Below are 13,792 nucleotides of genomic sequence, written 5' to 3' on the forward strand. Positions count from 1 at the left end.
ATATGCAGCTTCCCACTAAATCTTCTGAACAGGTTATATAGACACAGTGGAGCTATGCCTGAGGGTGGACAAGGTTATTGTACCCCTGTACACATCTCATCAGGACTCTCACTTGGCCTTTGCAGGACGTTATTATCCTGTAACATTTGTCATTTAGGAGCTGAATAGGCCATAGCAGTCATGGATTTAGTTGGCAATTTTGGAATCAAAACTTTTAGTTTTCTGAGGAGATACAGCAGCAATAGTTTGGCACAATTCTTACACAAAGTTGTGGCACTCAGAAAAAAAAGAATGGTTGAAATCCAAGCAGAGGAGGTAAAGATATCCCATAACCTTTAGTCCCTCGTTTAGCTTTAGCTCTGAAAACAATGGAGCCTATGTTTCCCTCTATGCAACCAGTACCATCTTTTCTCCTTATAGAGCAAATGTGACATCTTTCAAAATCTACACCTCCAGTTTGCAATCAGACTTTCTGTTATGAATTTATAGTCTCCATGCCAAAACCCATATAATCCTGATGACACCATCAGGGTTATTTTGTCAAACTTGACAAACTCCTCCAGAGACACAGAGGACACTTTTCAATGGCATCTTTATCTACAAAGCTTCAGAGAGAACACTATCTCTCTCTGTTGCCTGGTAGAAAAGCCTGATCATGAATCACACCTCCTTTTTCATGTATCAGAACAGCATTAATCCAATCTATTAAAGTCCTCTTTGTTAAGCAAATAACTATGAGATGCTTCAGCTGCATCCAGCCTCTATCTGTGGAGATAGGAAATATAGCTATAAATAGGAGGCACTGCAATCTGGTGGGGCAGTGTGGAGCAGAGGAATGTTTTCACATACTTTCAGCAATGATATAACCTCACATATTACATACTGCTCTTCTAACATCTGAGTCATTCTTCTTTACCCAAAGGCCTGACTCAGTACATTTATTTAATCATACAAATACATGTTAGATATTCCCTGGGATCAGACCATATATGATACTTTCTATGGGAATGAAGCTGTATTAACAAATACTATGTCAAAGTCCTGCATAGATGAGAGTATTACCTCATAAGGTACAGTGTACATCAAGGAAAATTTACAGCTACGTGGGTGGCACAAATATGGAGTTCCTCTTTGCAAACTCGCAGCTCATGAACCTCAGTGGCTGCACATTAATGACTCTGTTGCTCACCCTAACCCTACAAGGAGACAGCTGGGCCAATCAGGGCGTAGCACTCACACTGACAGGCCACTCAGACAGCCAGATCAGACACAGAGCCCGACTGGCATTACCATCAGCTGTTCCACACATTGAGGAGGCTCAGCTCACATACCAGCAGTATGGTTCACAGACATGTACTATGTTTTCATCTCCTTAACAAGACACCAGTGATGCTGTCTTGACTGGGTCATCATAGTGGGCCTTCTAGGTAGTTATGAGTGTAGTAAAAGTGTTTGTATCCATGCGCAGTATAGAGTCACTTTAGGGATCAGAGTAACACTTATTGCATGATATTGACACTGACATATCATTTAAGGTCTATAAAGAAATTATATTGCAACACATATGCGAGTATGCATTGTTTTAAGTCACAAAGTGACATATTTAATAAATCTCATAAAATGTTTTAATCTTTGAGAATGCAAATTACTCTTTGTGTTCTTTTCAGAAGTGGTATTCATGTTAAATTTGTTTTATAAGATGAAAAAATCCGATAGATAATCGGAATGAAGACAGATGCATGTGGGTTGGACTCCTTCATACACACACTTCCTTTCTTATTGAGACCTACCAATGATATTCCATCATATTATTTTCCAGACTTTTTGATTCCCTGCCAATATTCGATTAAAACTGTGTCAGTCAAGTCCCATCCATGTATGTAAAACACATGTTCCTCTGGCTTGTTGATTTTTGCTGGCAGCTCTTATTTGGACTTGCGTGAACCCCCCCGGCCCCTCCCCCTGCTCTCTAGACCGGGTCTGGGTCTTATTTAAGAGGCTCTCCTCACCCTCAGCCTTTGTCCCAGTGGAAGCATCCGTCTACCAGTGTACCTTGGTGAGTACATTTCGCAGCTTGTTTCACAGCATTTCTCTGTGTCGTTCGCGTGATCACTTTCATAAAGTCCATTGGTTGTGCTTTGAGTTGATGATACTTAGATGAATGATTGGATGATGTAACTCCAGCTAAGTAATGGTTTCCTCAAGTTGTAATTACTAACTGAACTTGTGAGTACAGTTAAAACTGGAGTTACTGGTTATGCTGGCTTGGTAGCCATGGTGATATTGAAATTGACGCTGTAATTATTAGATGATGTGATTTGCTGTGTTAAATACACCCCATGGTATGTAAGATTTCCATGGAGAAGCATAGACAGATCTGCTTTTATCTCAATCAAATCATGATGGTGCTCAAAAGCTAGGGAGAAGTTAGCCAGATTCACTCATGTTCCAATGAATGAATTTAATTTGCAGCTGGGGCACACAACCGGCCATGTAGTAAAACAAAAGTGTTACAGTGTGGCGACAGATGGGTGCTGCCCTGGCTCTCTGACAACCTCTCTCTAGACCTGAAATAGCAGGAGATCCATGAGTCAGTTGTTTCACCCTGTTAAGCACAGTGGGGTTGCTGGGCTTAAAATAGATGACAGGTCTCTCTGTTATGTCCCTTTTTGGTGCTACCTCAGCAGCTCTGAGATGTCCCAGGAACAATCATGGCTGTGGAGATATGGTATCAGTAGTTGTACAACAAGGTTAGAACCAAAATAGGATCCAAAGGCATGTCTAATTAGCTCTCTATAGATAGCACCCATTGAGGTGGGTTGAGTTAGTGTTTGAAAGTGATAATACCTTAAGAACAGCTTGGAGATAGTGCTGGCAGGCTTCAAAGGCACTGTGGATTACAGCTAATACATTAATATTAATCATAGGCATGACTGATTGATTCACTAACTTTTCCACATATAGCAGGTCTGGTCACATCATCAGCCACACCAGTGATATAAAGTGTTCTGTTCAATTATAACAAACCTTCATGCTATGTAATCTATGATGGGCAGTTAAAACAGCTGCTGCTAACACCCAGCCTAAACCTTCTCGCCTTGTGTTTCCACCCCACCCCCAACCCCCACCACCCCTCGAATCTTAGACCACCCCAGTAAAGCCTAATCATGTGTGACGACGACGAGACCACCGCCCTTGTGTGCGACAACGGCTCTGGCTTGGTCAAGGCTGGATTCGCCGGAGATGACGCTCCCCGTGCTGTCTTCCCTTCCATTGTTGGAAGGCCCCGCCACCAGGTACGCTTAAGTCTGTACCCCCTTTGGTCTTAATTTGTGTTGTAATAACAAAAGTAAAGCAACTTCCTGTATCTTATGTGGCTCTTATTCTTCCTCCCTCAGGGTGTGATGGTGGGTATGGGTCAGAAGGACAGCTATGTAGGTGACGAAGCCCAGAGCAAGAGGGGTATCCTGACTCTGAAGTACCCCATTGAGCACGGCATCATCACCAACTGGGATGATATGGAGAAGGTGTGTGTTGACAGTGAGACTCATTTACAACATTCATGGCTGTTGACCCTCTGCGTTCTTGAGAATTCACAGCCACTATCATAAAGGCTGCTTTATTTTTAGATTTGACACTTCATTTAAAAACCTGGTTGTTGTTTACTCAGTTGACACATGTTTCAGTCCTGACATCAGCTGTTCTTCCTTGTCAGATCTGGCACCACACCTTTTACAATGAGCTGCGTGTGGCCCCCGAGGAGCACCCCACCCTGCTCACTGAGGCCCCTCTGAACCCCAAAGCCAACAGGGAGAAGATGACACAGGTACATCTCACTCGCCACTTTACTCTTCTCACATATTTGTTTTTGGGTTAAAACAAACCTTTGACATTCTGGTTGCTTATTCTTTCAGATCATGTTTGAGACCTTCAACGTTCCCGCCATGTATGTGGCCATCCAGGCTGTGCTGTCCCTGTACGCCTCTGGTCGTACCACTGGTCAGTACACTGCAGTTTTAATTTAGTCTGTGATCAGTTATGCAATAAGAAAAAATTGTGTCTCCTCCCAAGAGAGAAACTGTTCAGCATTCACACCCAGAGTGTGTCTTTTATCTGGATAGATTCCTGTCTCATTGTGAAGGGAAGGTGTTAATCCCTCTGCAGGAGGGGTAATGCTCAGTGATGTCAGCAGCATTATATAGTTTATGATGTGAGACATAGTTGAACAGGGCAGCCTTGTATTTAGCTGCCAATCCTCACCTTTGCAGGCATGTGTAGCTGACTAACTATGGTTGTTTTTTTGCTTGCTAAAGGTATTGTGCTGGACTCTGGTGATGGTGTGACCCACAACGTCCCCATCTATGAGGGTTATGCTCTGCCACACGCCATCATGCGTCTGGATCTGGCCGGTCGTGACCTGACCGACTACCTGATGAAGATCCTGACTGAGCGTGGCTACTCCTTTGTCACAACAGGTAGGTCAATGTTGTCACGGTTACTGAGTTTAATGCACATTTGAGAGGTGTGCGAGTCGATTGTTTCTCACTGTGAACCTTCTGCTTCCTTAGCCGAGCGTGAGATTGTGCGTGACATCAAGGAGAAACTGTGTTACGTGGCTCTCGACTTTGAGAATGAGATGGCCACCGCTGCCTCCTCTTCCTCCCTGGAGAAGAGCTATGAGCTGCCTGACGGTCAGGTCATCACCATTGGTAACGAGCGTTTCCGTTGCCCAGAGACCCTCTTCCAGCCTTCTTTCATTGGTGAGTCATTCATTACATTTGTTTTTTGATGGTTCTTAGACATGCAGTATTTTGTCTCTGTGACGAAGCTCATCTGGTTTGCTTGCCCTCTACCAGGTATGGAGTCTGCTGGTATCCATGAGACCGCATACAACAGCATCATGAAATGTGACATTGACATCCGTAAGGACCTGTACGCCAACAACGTGCTCTCTGGTGGTACCACTATGTACCCCGGTATTGCTGACCGTATGCAGAAGGAGATTACAGCCCTGGCCCCAAGCACCATGAAGATCAAGGTAAGACAACTACAAATCTTATTATTCATGAAGTTAACTGACCAAGTGAATCAGCACTTAGTTAAAAACTTAAATGGTGTTTATTCCCTGCCTAGATCATCGCTCCACCTGAGAGGAAGTACTCTGTCTGGATCGGTGGCTCCATCCTGGCTTCCCTGTCCACCTTCCAGCAAATGTGGATCAGCAAGCAGGAGTACGACGAGGCCGGCCCCTCCATCGTCCACAGGAAATGCTTCTAAACACACAACCAACCTCCTTTTGTCCATGCATTTGTACGTTGTTGTCTCCTGTATATATATGTGTATGTTCTATTGTAATAAAGATAAGCCCTTGTGAGAGTATTTCTGGGACTGTTTTGTGACAGTTACATAAAGTTAATAGTTACAGTCATGAATTTATGAGCAATTATGAGCAGGCCTTGAAATCATGAGGACTATTGTTCCAAATTAATTCTGCTAATTCAGTTGGACTACATGACTTTCTTAGAGACAGGACAGAGGAACTTTGTGATGCTAGTCATCGGTGTGTTTTTGGTTTAACTTCCTGTGCAATACACAGTATTTTTTTTTATAACCACTTACCACTTATTGCTTCACAGTACTTAATGTTGCAGTCCATTACAATATTTAACTTGTTAGGCTTAATATGAGCATTGGCCCTGGACATCTTATTTTTTCAGTCAGTTGCAGTCCTCTTATTCTGTTTTGTGTGATCTTATTACACATGCTGAACATTGTTTTCAAAAGCCGGATACTGGTTTATCAGAACGTGGAAGAACACAAAATCAGCGTGAGCTAATATCAACAACCTAATCAATTCTGGGCGCTTGTTACAACGCATATAACGTGGCCGTGATAGGTGCAGTACAGTGGCATAATTGTCTGCATTTTCCATTTTAAAGGTTAGACTAATTTGAATTACAGAGTCAACCGCTTGACAAGAAGCGTCCGCTTTAACATTCATGTGTGGCCCAACAGAAACCGCCCCGCCCGGTGAGGCTGTCTTGGTTTCTAAAACACACGCCACAGGGAATGTTATTCGAACCGCTTCCAGCCAATCAGAGCGCGGAGCGAAGGGAGCGCCGCTGTTTGAATGCTGTGCGGAAACAGACAACCTCAGCAGCTTCGCAACCGATTTGACGAGCGAACCGTGGCACAATGCAGTTAGCTAGCTAAGGAATTAAATGTGGTGTGATCCATGCGTTTAAACGTTTGAGAGGAGGTAAACACTTATTTTAAATCGTGCGATATCGAGAAGCTGTTTTGTTTTTTGTTTTTCGACTGGTTAATGACCTAAATGTAACTAGCTAACCTAGCTGGCTGACGTTAGCTAGCTAACTGCATTGCAACCGAAGCATGAGCTACTAGACAGGTACTCCATAATGTAACGCTGGTTAAACCGTTAACATTTCCGTAAGACTGAGTAACTTTGTAGGTGTTACTGTTGAGGTTAGAGTGGGTAGACTGTCGTTGAGAGCAAGCGTCTTGTGAGTAGTTAAAATCCACAGAAGGATGACTTAGCGTCAGTAAGTCGGAAGAAAGTGACAGAGTTAGAGAGGCTCGGGTCAGAACAGCGCCGATACAAGTGCGAATGTCAGTATTTACTTTGATCCTGACAGTTTAGAAAGTGAACGGACTGTTGCAAAGTTAATTTGAAAGTACAAGACAAAAGTGCAAGATGAAAGTCATGGAGAGAAATGTGATGCGTCTGGTGGCTGTGCAGCACCTCCGAACAGCGTACGGGATAAAGACAAAGAACTGGAACAAAAACAAAGCAGCTAGCTGTAAGTCGACAACCAGCAACTCGGTAAGTGTAAAGAAAACCAATCACCAATGTATAGCGCTATTTACTTGTGTTACATTTTGCAGCGACTTTGAAACTTAGGACGTGATCATCTGTTATAGCAGAGCACGAATCAACAAGAGTATCAGTCTCGGACATGCTATTGTTTAGTCTTTTGAATTTAATTAGCATATTACTGAAAGCATGACCCCACTGATGAGACCCATTTGTTCGCATGCTGTTGTCACCCATGTCAGTCACTGCAGACGCTTTGTTTGGGTGCTCCCGGGAGTGTTCACGCCATAAATTTCTTTACCAGCAACAGAAAGCCAATTCCAACAAGGCACAAAAAGGGCGATGTTTTCTCCTAAATCTTTATGGCACGTTGTTGTGATCTTTTTGGACATTAAGACAAAAGAAAACGTAGGCTGCGCGGTTTAACTTCTAATTTGAAAATGACCACTGAAAGCCCCATTTATTCTTGTGTACTGTACTTGTAAGTGGCCCACAGGAGTCACAAGGTTTGTTGAAAGAGACTTTGTGACTTGAGAAACGAACACTGAACTTCCTCATTAGCAGGATTTTGCCCTAAATTGTGGAGAGGGGGAAAAAAACTGCCTCAAACTTTAGCCCAGACTGTGTGAAGAAATCTAAAAACATGAAGTAACTGCTGCAATGAAAAACACTGGGTGGATTCAGCTCATTGAGGTCAAAAGGCAACGTAAAGCGGCTGCTGCAGCTTTCATCATTGTTCTCAAACATAGGAAGTGTTGGCAGCCAGCCATCACATCTGACTTGAGACTTGTGCAGTGAAATTCTTGTCATTGATATACAACTGATTAATCTATTAATCAACAGCTGACAGTGATCTGTCTCATGTAGTTCAGTCCCCTTTTTCAAAGAAAACATTGAGCAGAATCAATGTCAAATTTTTTTATTGTTTGATTGTTCTTCTAGACAAAGGTTTTCGGGGCATCCCTGGAGACCTTACCATACTATAATATGGAATGTGGCAGCGTGCCAAGGCAAGTGATCACGTCTATATACTTTTTCTTGATTTGGCAAGTTGATTCTTGTTCCCATTTTGTCCGTTTTTATACTGACATTTCTCTGCCTTTCTAGCTTTCTGGTTGACGCATGTATGATGCTGCTGGCACATGTTGACACAGAGGGCCTGTTCAGAAAATCAGGCTCTGTCGTTCGCCTGAAAGCACTCAGGGTGAGTGATGACTCAAGTTAACCTTGCTTTCATTGAGGGACCTTGACCCCGGGGAACCATCTTTAACACAACAGTGGCTGTTGTTCTGTCTGCCCAGGCAAAACTGGATGCGGGCGAGGAGTGCTTGTCCACTGCGCTTCCGTGTGATGTAGCTGGTCTGGTGAAGCAGTTCTTCAGGGAGCTGCCGGAACCCGTTCTACCCATGGAGCTGCAGGATGCCTTCCTCAAGGCCCAGCAGCTCCCCACCGAGGAAGAGAGGACCTCTGCCACCATGCTGCTGTCTTGTGTACTGCCCGACAAAAACCTGAGTGCCCTACGGCACTTTTTCGACTTCCTCCATAATGTGTCAATGAGGTAGCCATAAATATATTTATTTTAAGTACTTTAGTGTTACATTTAATGTATTTTTGTTAGTATTAATTACAGATATCAGTCTGTTTACTTGTATTTTCATATTTACCTAACTGCAGTTTTTTTTTTCTTTTTCCTTGCTTAATCGCAGGAGTGCAGAAAATAAGATGGATAGCAGTAACCTGTCTGTGATATTGGCTCCCAACCTCCTTCACTCTGGAGATGGCACAGAGAAGATGAATGCAAACACTGAGAAGCGCCTCAAGCTTCAGGCAGCTGTAGTACACCGTTTCATAGAGAATGCCCACAACTTTGGTACAACTCAAAGCATCTCACCTGCACTTTCTCTGTGTCATTCTTACACTGTTGCTTTAAAGAGCTAAAATGTTTGTCTGTGTTTGTCTGTGGCAGGTGTGTTACCACAGTTCCTTCAAGCGAAGGTTCCAGCCATGATGGGCTGTGAGGCCGGGATTCTGTCTCCTACTCACGATGACTTTGAGGAGCTGGACTTAAACTCAGGGATGAAAAGGAGGAACAGACGCAGCTTCGGAGGTAAGACCACATCAGAGATTTAATTTCCTGGTAAAAGTTTGTTTTTCTACATCCTACTATGTTCGAGAAGTCCTGGCTCTTTCATCTCCGCTGAACAGTTTTACATTACATCCGGTTAAAATCCACAGCCGAGCTAATTTAAATAATATAATTTACATATTGTTCGGTTTGTCTCACATTTCAGATATGGTCAATGGTGCTCTGAATAAAATAAAAACTAACAGAACACCCACACATGCCACCCAGTCAGACAGTCTTGGTATGTACTGTGGTCAGATGAGATAACTGAATGTTGCTTGTCATGTGGCATGATGATTGCAAGACATGTGCATTATCCTTAAAACCATAAGCTTCCTGCTCTTCAAACAAACTCTTTATTTCACTATATAATTAAGCTTCTAAAATGCATACATTGACATTGATTAGCAGCTGCTTCAATAATGAATAAATGTCATTTAAATAATGTGAAATCATGCTTGTCTTTATTGGCTTTTTTCATCTTTGCCTGCCTGTCTGTCATTCGCACGAATCTGCTAATTGTTCTTGACAGTTTGAATCATCTTTGGAATGTTTTCAAATATAGAAAGACAAATCAAAGACATTAATTCTTTTGTGATTTTTGCCAGTCTTTTCTTCTGCAACTCCTGTGATTGCAACACCGTCATCCAAGCGAAAACTTCCCTTGGAATCAGGTCACTCTTTTGGATTCTCAAACAAGAAACGTAGATCTGTCAAAAAGAACCTTGGGATAGATTTACTTCCCAATGCATTGTTCAGCGGAGTTTCCACTCCTGGATCAGGTATTGATGAAGGTTTAATCAAAAGGGCATTAACTATTCTGCTATCTCTAAACCTTGTGATTAACATGTCTCTCCTTTTTATATATTCTAGCTTATAGTGCTTCAGGGGTCTTGGACTCTTCCCAAAATGCCCCCTCCTCAGCTGGAAGGTCCAGACGACAGTCAGCTACCTCTGCAAGGAGGAAGAGTCGACGACTTAGTAACAGACATGCTGTCAACAGGTACACACTTCCTTTGTTTTGAAATTATCATACCTTGAAGTGCATTGTGTGACACATTAATGTATTTCCCCCTTGACCTGCATTTGTGTTAAAGATTCATTAAGAGAGACAAGATCACTGACCTAAAGCTATTCTTGACTTCTTACTGACATTTGAATCAATATCCTTTTCAGAGTTGAATCTGGAAAGGCTGGCTGCTTTTCTCCTAAAGTTGGCAAAAAAGAAGCACCACGCAAGTCACTGCGCTTGCGTTTTAGCCTGGGGAAGAGCAGCAAAGACGCTGTAAGTGTGGTTGCCCTGATAGACTTCACTTTCCACTTCTCTGGTTCACAGATTAACTGTGAAAGATGATGTTAATCAAGTTCTTTTTCTGCAATTAATTGTATTAAAATCAAATAATATGTTTGCACATGGGGTGTTTATATTGGGGTAAAGTGGTGCACAGAAGCACTTTCTTAATGTTTAACATTCTGAGTTTACATTTAGTGGTTAACACATCTAAACCAATTAATGGTTTAAAGCAAATCTTTTTTTTTTTTTTTTCAGAACTCTTACATTTGTAATATCAGAAAACAAACTGTTCATGCTTGTATGGTACAAAGCCATAGGATATTTCCCATGCCCAGTTTAATATGTGAAGCACTCAGGTGAAAGGATGTTATATACTATAAAGTATATACAGAGAACATATTATAACCTGTTTTGGGTTCATTGGGTGAACTGTTAAAGGTTTAAGGTGCATGACTTTCTAATGCTCTATAGTTATGTATATTCTTGACTTAATAAAAAGTTGTTGACCAACAAGTCCAATATCTTGTTTCTTCTGAGTGATCTTTATCATCCTCTGAAGAACTAACCACAAAAGTCATGGAATTAACATATTAATGGTTACATTATGGGAAACATCTGTGGGGTCCTTTTTAACAAAATAATAATCTAAAGCTTAATTCTCCTTGAAGTTTCTTTCATCTTTCATTTCTCATTCCTTGCTGGTGTTAAAGGGATCTGAGTCCATTGGCTGGCGACTTGCCACTCAGGAGAGCACCACCAGTTTTCGTTTCACCCAAGAGACAGAGTTCAGTCCATCAGTTTTCCCTAGAAAAACTGAAAACAAGAGTGAGTACCCACTAAAAAATAAATGTTTTTAAAATTCTATTGTAATGTTACAAACTATAATGTAGTCTTTAGAGTTCTAACACTTGCTAATATCCCACTTCACAGGCACCAAGTACATCAGTAAGTCTGAAGACAACCTGCTGACCCCTCAATGTGACTCAAGCGCCCACCGGACTTCATGGTGTGGAGAGACCCCTGTAGGAGCCCAGGCTTTCAGCGGAGGGTCCTTCACAGATACACCCATGAACATGTGCCTGAAGGCCAACTACGTGTCTGAGCCAGCCATCGTCATAACCAAGCCCCCGGCTGTGATCAGCCTTCCCAAGAAGCTGTGTTGTGCCTCCAGCGCTGAGAGCCTCGAGAGTGAGAGCTCCATCGCTGAACCCCAGAGCCAAACTGGTCCCACCCTGCTGAAAATCAAGAAGGCCTTCACAGAGTCAGGCAGCAACCTCCAGGCTGTCGTAGAGGACTCCTGCAGCTCCGCCGGAGCAAATTTGATAAAACCGTCAGACAGTGTCCCAGTGCTTCCACTGGGGACTCCTACAGCCAAAGTCCTGTCTGCGGACACTGAAGCCTCCAGCTTCCCAGCTCAGCAGAGCCTTCTGGTTAATGAACAGAACATTACCTTTGGGCAGATTGAAATCGCTGCTTTGTCTCCTTTGCATATTGATAGTGTAGTATTTGAAACTGGTGTGTTCTCTAGTCCAGCAGTAAAGGCTGATAAAGGTTCTCTTAGTGCAGCTCCTGTCAGTAGCCCTAATAGCTCCATGGTAGGAGACAGTGAAAGTGAGGCAGAGCAGGTGAACTGCAGCAGGTTGATTGAGGCGCTGGACATCCAGAGTCCTGCTCACTTCAAACTGGGCGTCATCTCTGGACTGCAGTCCACTCCTTACAAGCCAGGCCTTGAACACAGACATGAGCTCGGTACACCTCCTAGAGTTGATATGGCAATTAGAATGGTACAAGAAAAAGATGAATTTTCCCCAGAGATTGGTACCAAAGCCCAAAACCAACAACCCCTCTCGCCACAAAGCCTGGAGACTGAAAAGCGCCGGGTGGCAGACCACATTCAACACTTCAACAAGCTCACCCTGCATTCTCCCAGAGGCTCCAAGGCCATACAAACCAGGTCACCTCTCAAGTTCCAGCGCACCCCTGTGCGTCAAACAGTCCGCAGGATAAACTCCCTCCTGGGAGAGAGCAGGAGACCAACTAGAACTACAGATCTCACCGCCTGCCAGAGCGGTCAAGTGGTGAAGGCGGTGAGCCTGGAGAGCGGCCTCTCCCCTCACCCACAACTGCAGCCTTACCCGGGGGAGCCACAAGTGGGACGGGCCAACAGCATGCGTCCCACAAAGAAACCACCTCCAGTCCCACCCAAAAAGCCAAACACCTTGACCCGTAAACCCAAACCCTGTGCTTTAGGTGACGTGACCAACAAAGGTCCAACCAAAGACCAAAGTGGACTCTTGTGTCCCCGATCCATCAGGAGCTCAGAAGCCTCTTGTGCATCAGGTTGCAGAGAAAGACATGAACCATTACAGAGGTTCACCCAGGAACCCTCTCAACCAGGTACGACTGCTGTCTGCTACCAAGCCTGTTGATTTGTAGTTCATATTCTTTTTGCCTTCTCTGTTTCCTCTTATTATGCAGGCTTCTGTCTGGTAAAACTACATGACATTAAACATTCCAACTTATATTATCCATATTTTCAGGGTTTTAATTTATTTGTAGCTACTGTAGGTTCCGTTTGTGTTGTGTTAGGGCCTTATTGGGAGATATTCATATGCCTTATCTGTTTTACTTTAGTAAAACAACTTTAGAAACAAAATATTGACACATAACAGCCTACAAGATTACATATATGTTAAGTAGCGTTTAGATTGTAGTGTGCAGACCAAATTATGTGACGTGATTGATGGTATGACTGGAAATGTTTTGATTGACTATTATGCTTTTATTTATGCATTTTATATCTAATCCATAGGTAGATGTGTAAGAAAACTGTTTACTGAAGCTGTATTTTTTTAATTACAGAATATTTTCTTACTATTTTTGTCAAGAACAGAAAAAATGCACCTTTTGTCAGATTTTATGAAAAAAAAAAAAGCCAAGCAGTATTGATCAAATCATCTGTCTATTGCAGTCCCTTAATTTCAAAACCATCAAACAGTGAAATGCTTTGCCAATGTGAACTGCTTCAGACCAATAAAATCAAACAACACATGAGACTTTGTGTCTGGTTGAGTTTCTCTCTTTGGAGAACGTTGGCACTTGTTGGAGCCACAAGGGGGAGACATACAATCACTTCTCAGACAGGATCAGACTGATGTGCTCAGTTTGCTCTTACAGTGACGAGAGTTCAGGAATTCATTTCAAAACCACAAAGGTGACAGGACTCTAGACTCACTTGTTGCATTAATATCTATAATCAACTGATTTCTTTGTGACATTTCTTTGAACAAAGTTGGCTCTGGCACATTTAAAAAGATTTTCTGGAGATTCCCTCACAAAATAAGCATATTTTTTGAAGCCTGGCAGTGAAAAAGTAAAATAAATTCCCATATTTGAGTAATAAAGCTCAACACACTGTGTCAACCATCTTAAAACTTTTTTTTTCCTGTAAAGAATCTGAAGAGTTTCCAGTGATGGGGTGAAGGTCAAAATCATTCCTTCAGATTTATTCTCCACAGTTCTTTGGGAGGCTTGCACA

The 13,792-nt window shown here is 42.7% G+C and overlaps 2 protein-coding genes across 2 annotated transcripts; both read left to right on the forward strand.

Moving 5' to 3' along the window:
- Positions 1-1,925: 1,925 nt before the first annotated feature.
- LOC108892514 (actin, alpha cardiac muscle) lies at positions 1,926-5,379 on the forward strand. Its single transcript, XM_018690105.2, has 9 exons — positions 1,926-2,056; positions 3,146-3,296; positions 3,399-3,527; positions 3,716-3,826; positions 3,915-3,999; positions 4,314-4,475; positions 4,569-4,760; positions 4,857-5,038; positions 5,134-5,379. Exons 2-9 carry the CDS (start codon positions 3,168-3,170, stop codon positions 5,275-5,277), a joined length of 1,134 nt encoding a protein of 377 aa, XP_018545621.1. The 5' UTR covers positions 1,926-2,056; positions 3,146-3,167; the 3' UTR covers positions 5,278-5,379.
- A 761-nt stretch (positions 5,380-6,140) lies between these two features.
- arhgap11a (Rho GTPase activating protein 11A) lies at positions 6,141-13,308 on the forward strand. The gene is given in 13 exon segments (XM_018690259.2): positions 6,141-6,844; positions 7,778-7,845; positions 7,943-8,039; positions 8,137-8,393; positions 8,542-8,705; positions 8,802-8,942; positions 9,127-9,201; positions 9,569-9,742; positions 9,834-9,963; positions 10,137-10,245; positions 10,965-11,079; positions 11,185-12,517; positions 12,519-13,308. Coding segments are annotated over 13 exon segments (2,964 nt in total). The 5' UTR covers positions 6,141-6,715; the 3' UTR covers positions 12,691-13,308.
- Positions 13,309-13,792: the final 484 nt, after the last annotated feature.

The sequence above is a fragment of the Lates calcarifer genome, linkage group LG19, assembly GCF_001640805.2.
Source record: "Lates calcarifer isolate ASB-BC8 linkage group LG19, TLL_Latcal_v3, whole genome shotgun sequence".
Classification (NCBI taxonomy): domain Eukaryota; kingdom Metazoa; phylum Chordata; class Actinopteri; family Centropomidae; genus Lates; species Lates calcarifer.

What these genes read in the sequence shown, in the direction of transcription:
- LOC108892514 (XM_018690105.2), top strand. Translation starts at nt 3,168, where the DNA reads ATGTGTGACGACGACGAGACCACCGCCCTTGTGTGCGACAACGGCTCT. An exon ending in TTGGAAGGCCCCGCCACCAG is followed by an intron (nt 3,297 to 3,398) that starts GTACGCTTAAGT and finishes TTCCTCCCTCAG; the next exon opens with GGTGTGATGGTGGGTATGGG. An exon ending in CGCCTCTGGTCGTACCACTG is followed by an intron (nt 4,000 to 4,313) that starts GTCAGTACACTG and finishes TGCTTGCTAAAG; the next exon opens with GTATTGTGCTGGACTCTGGT.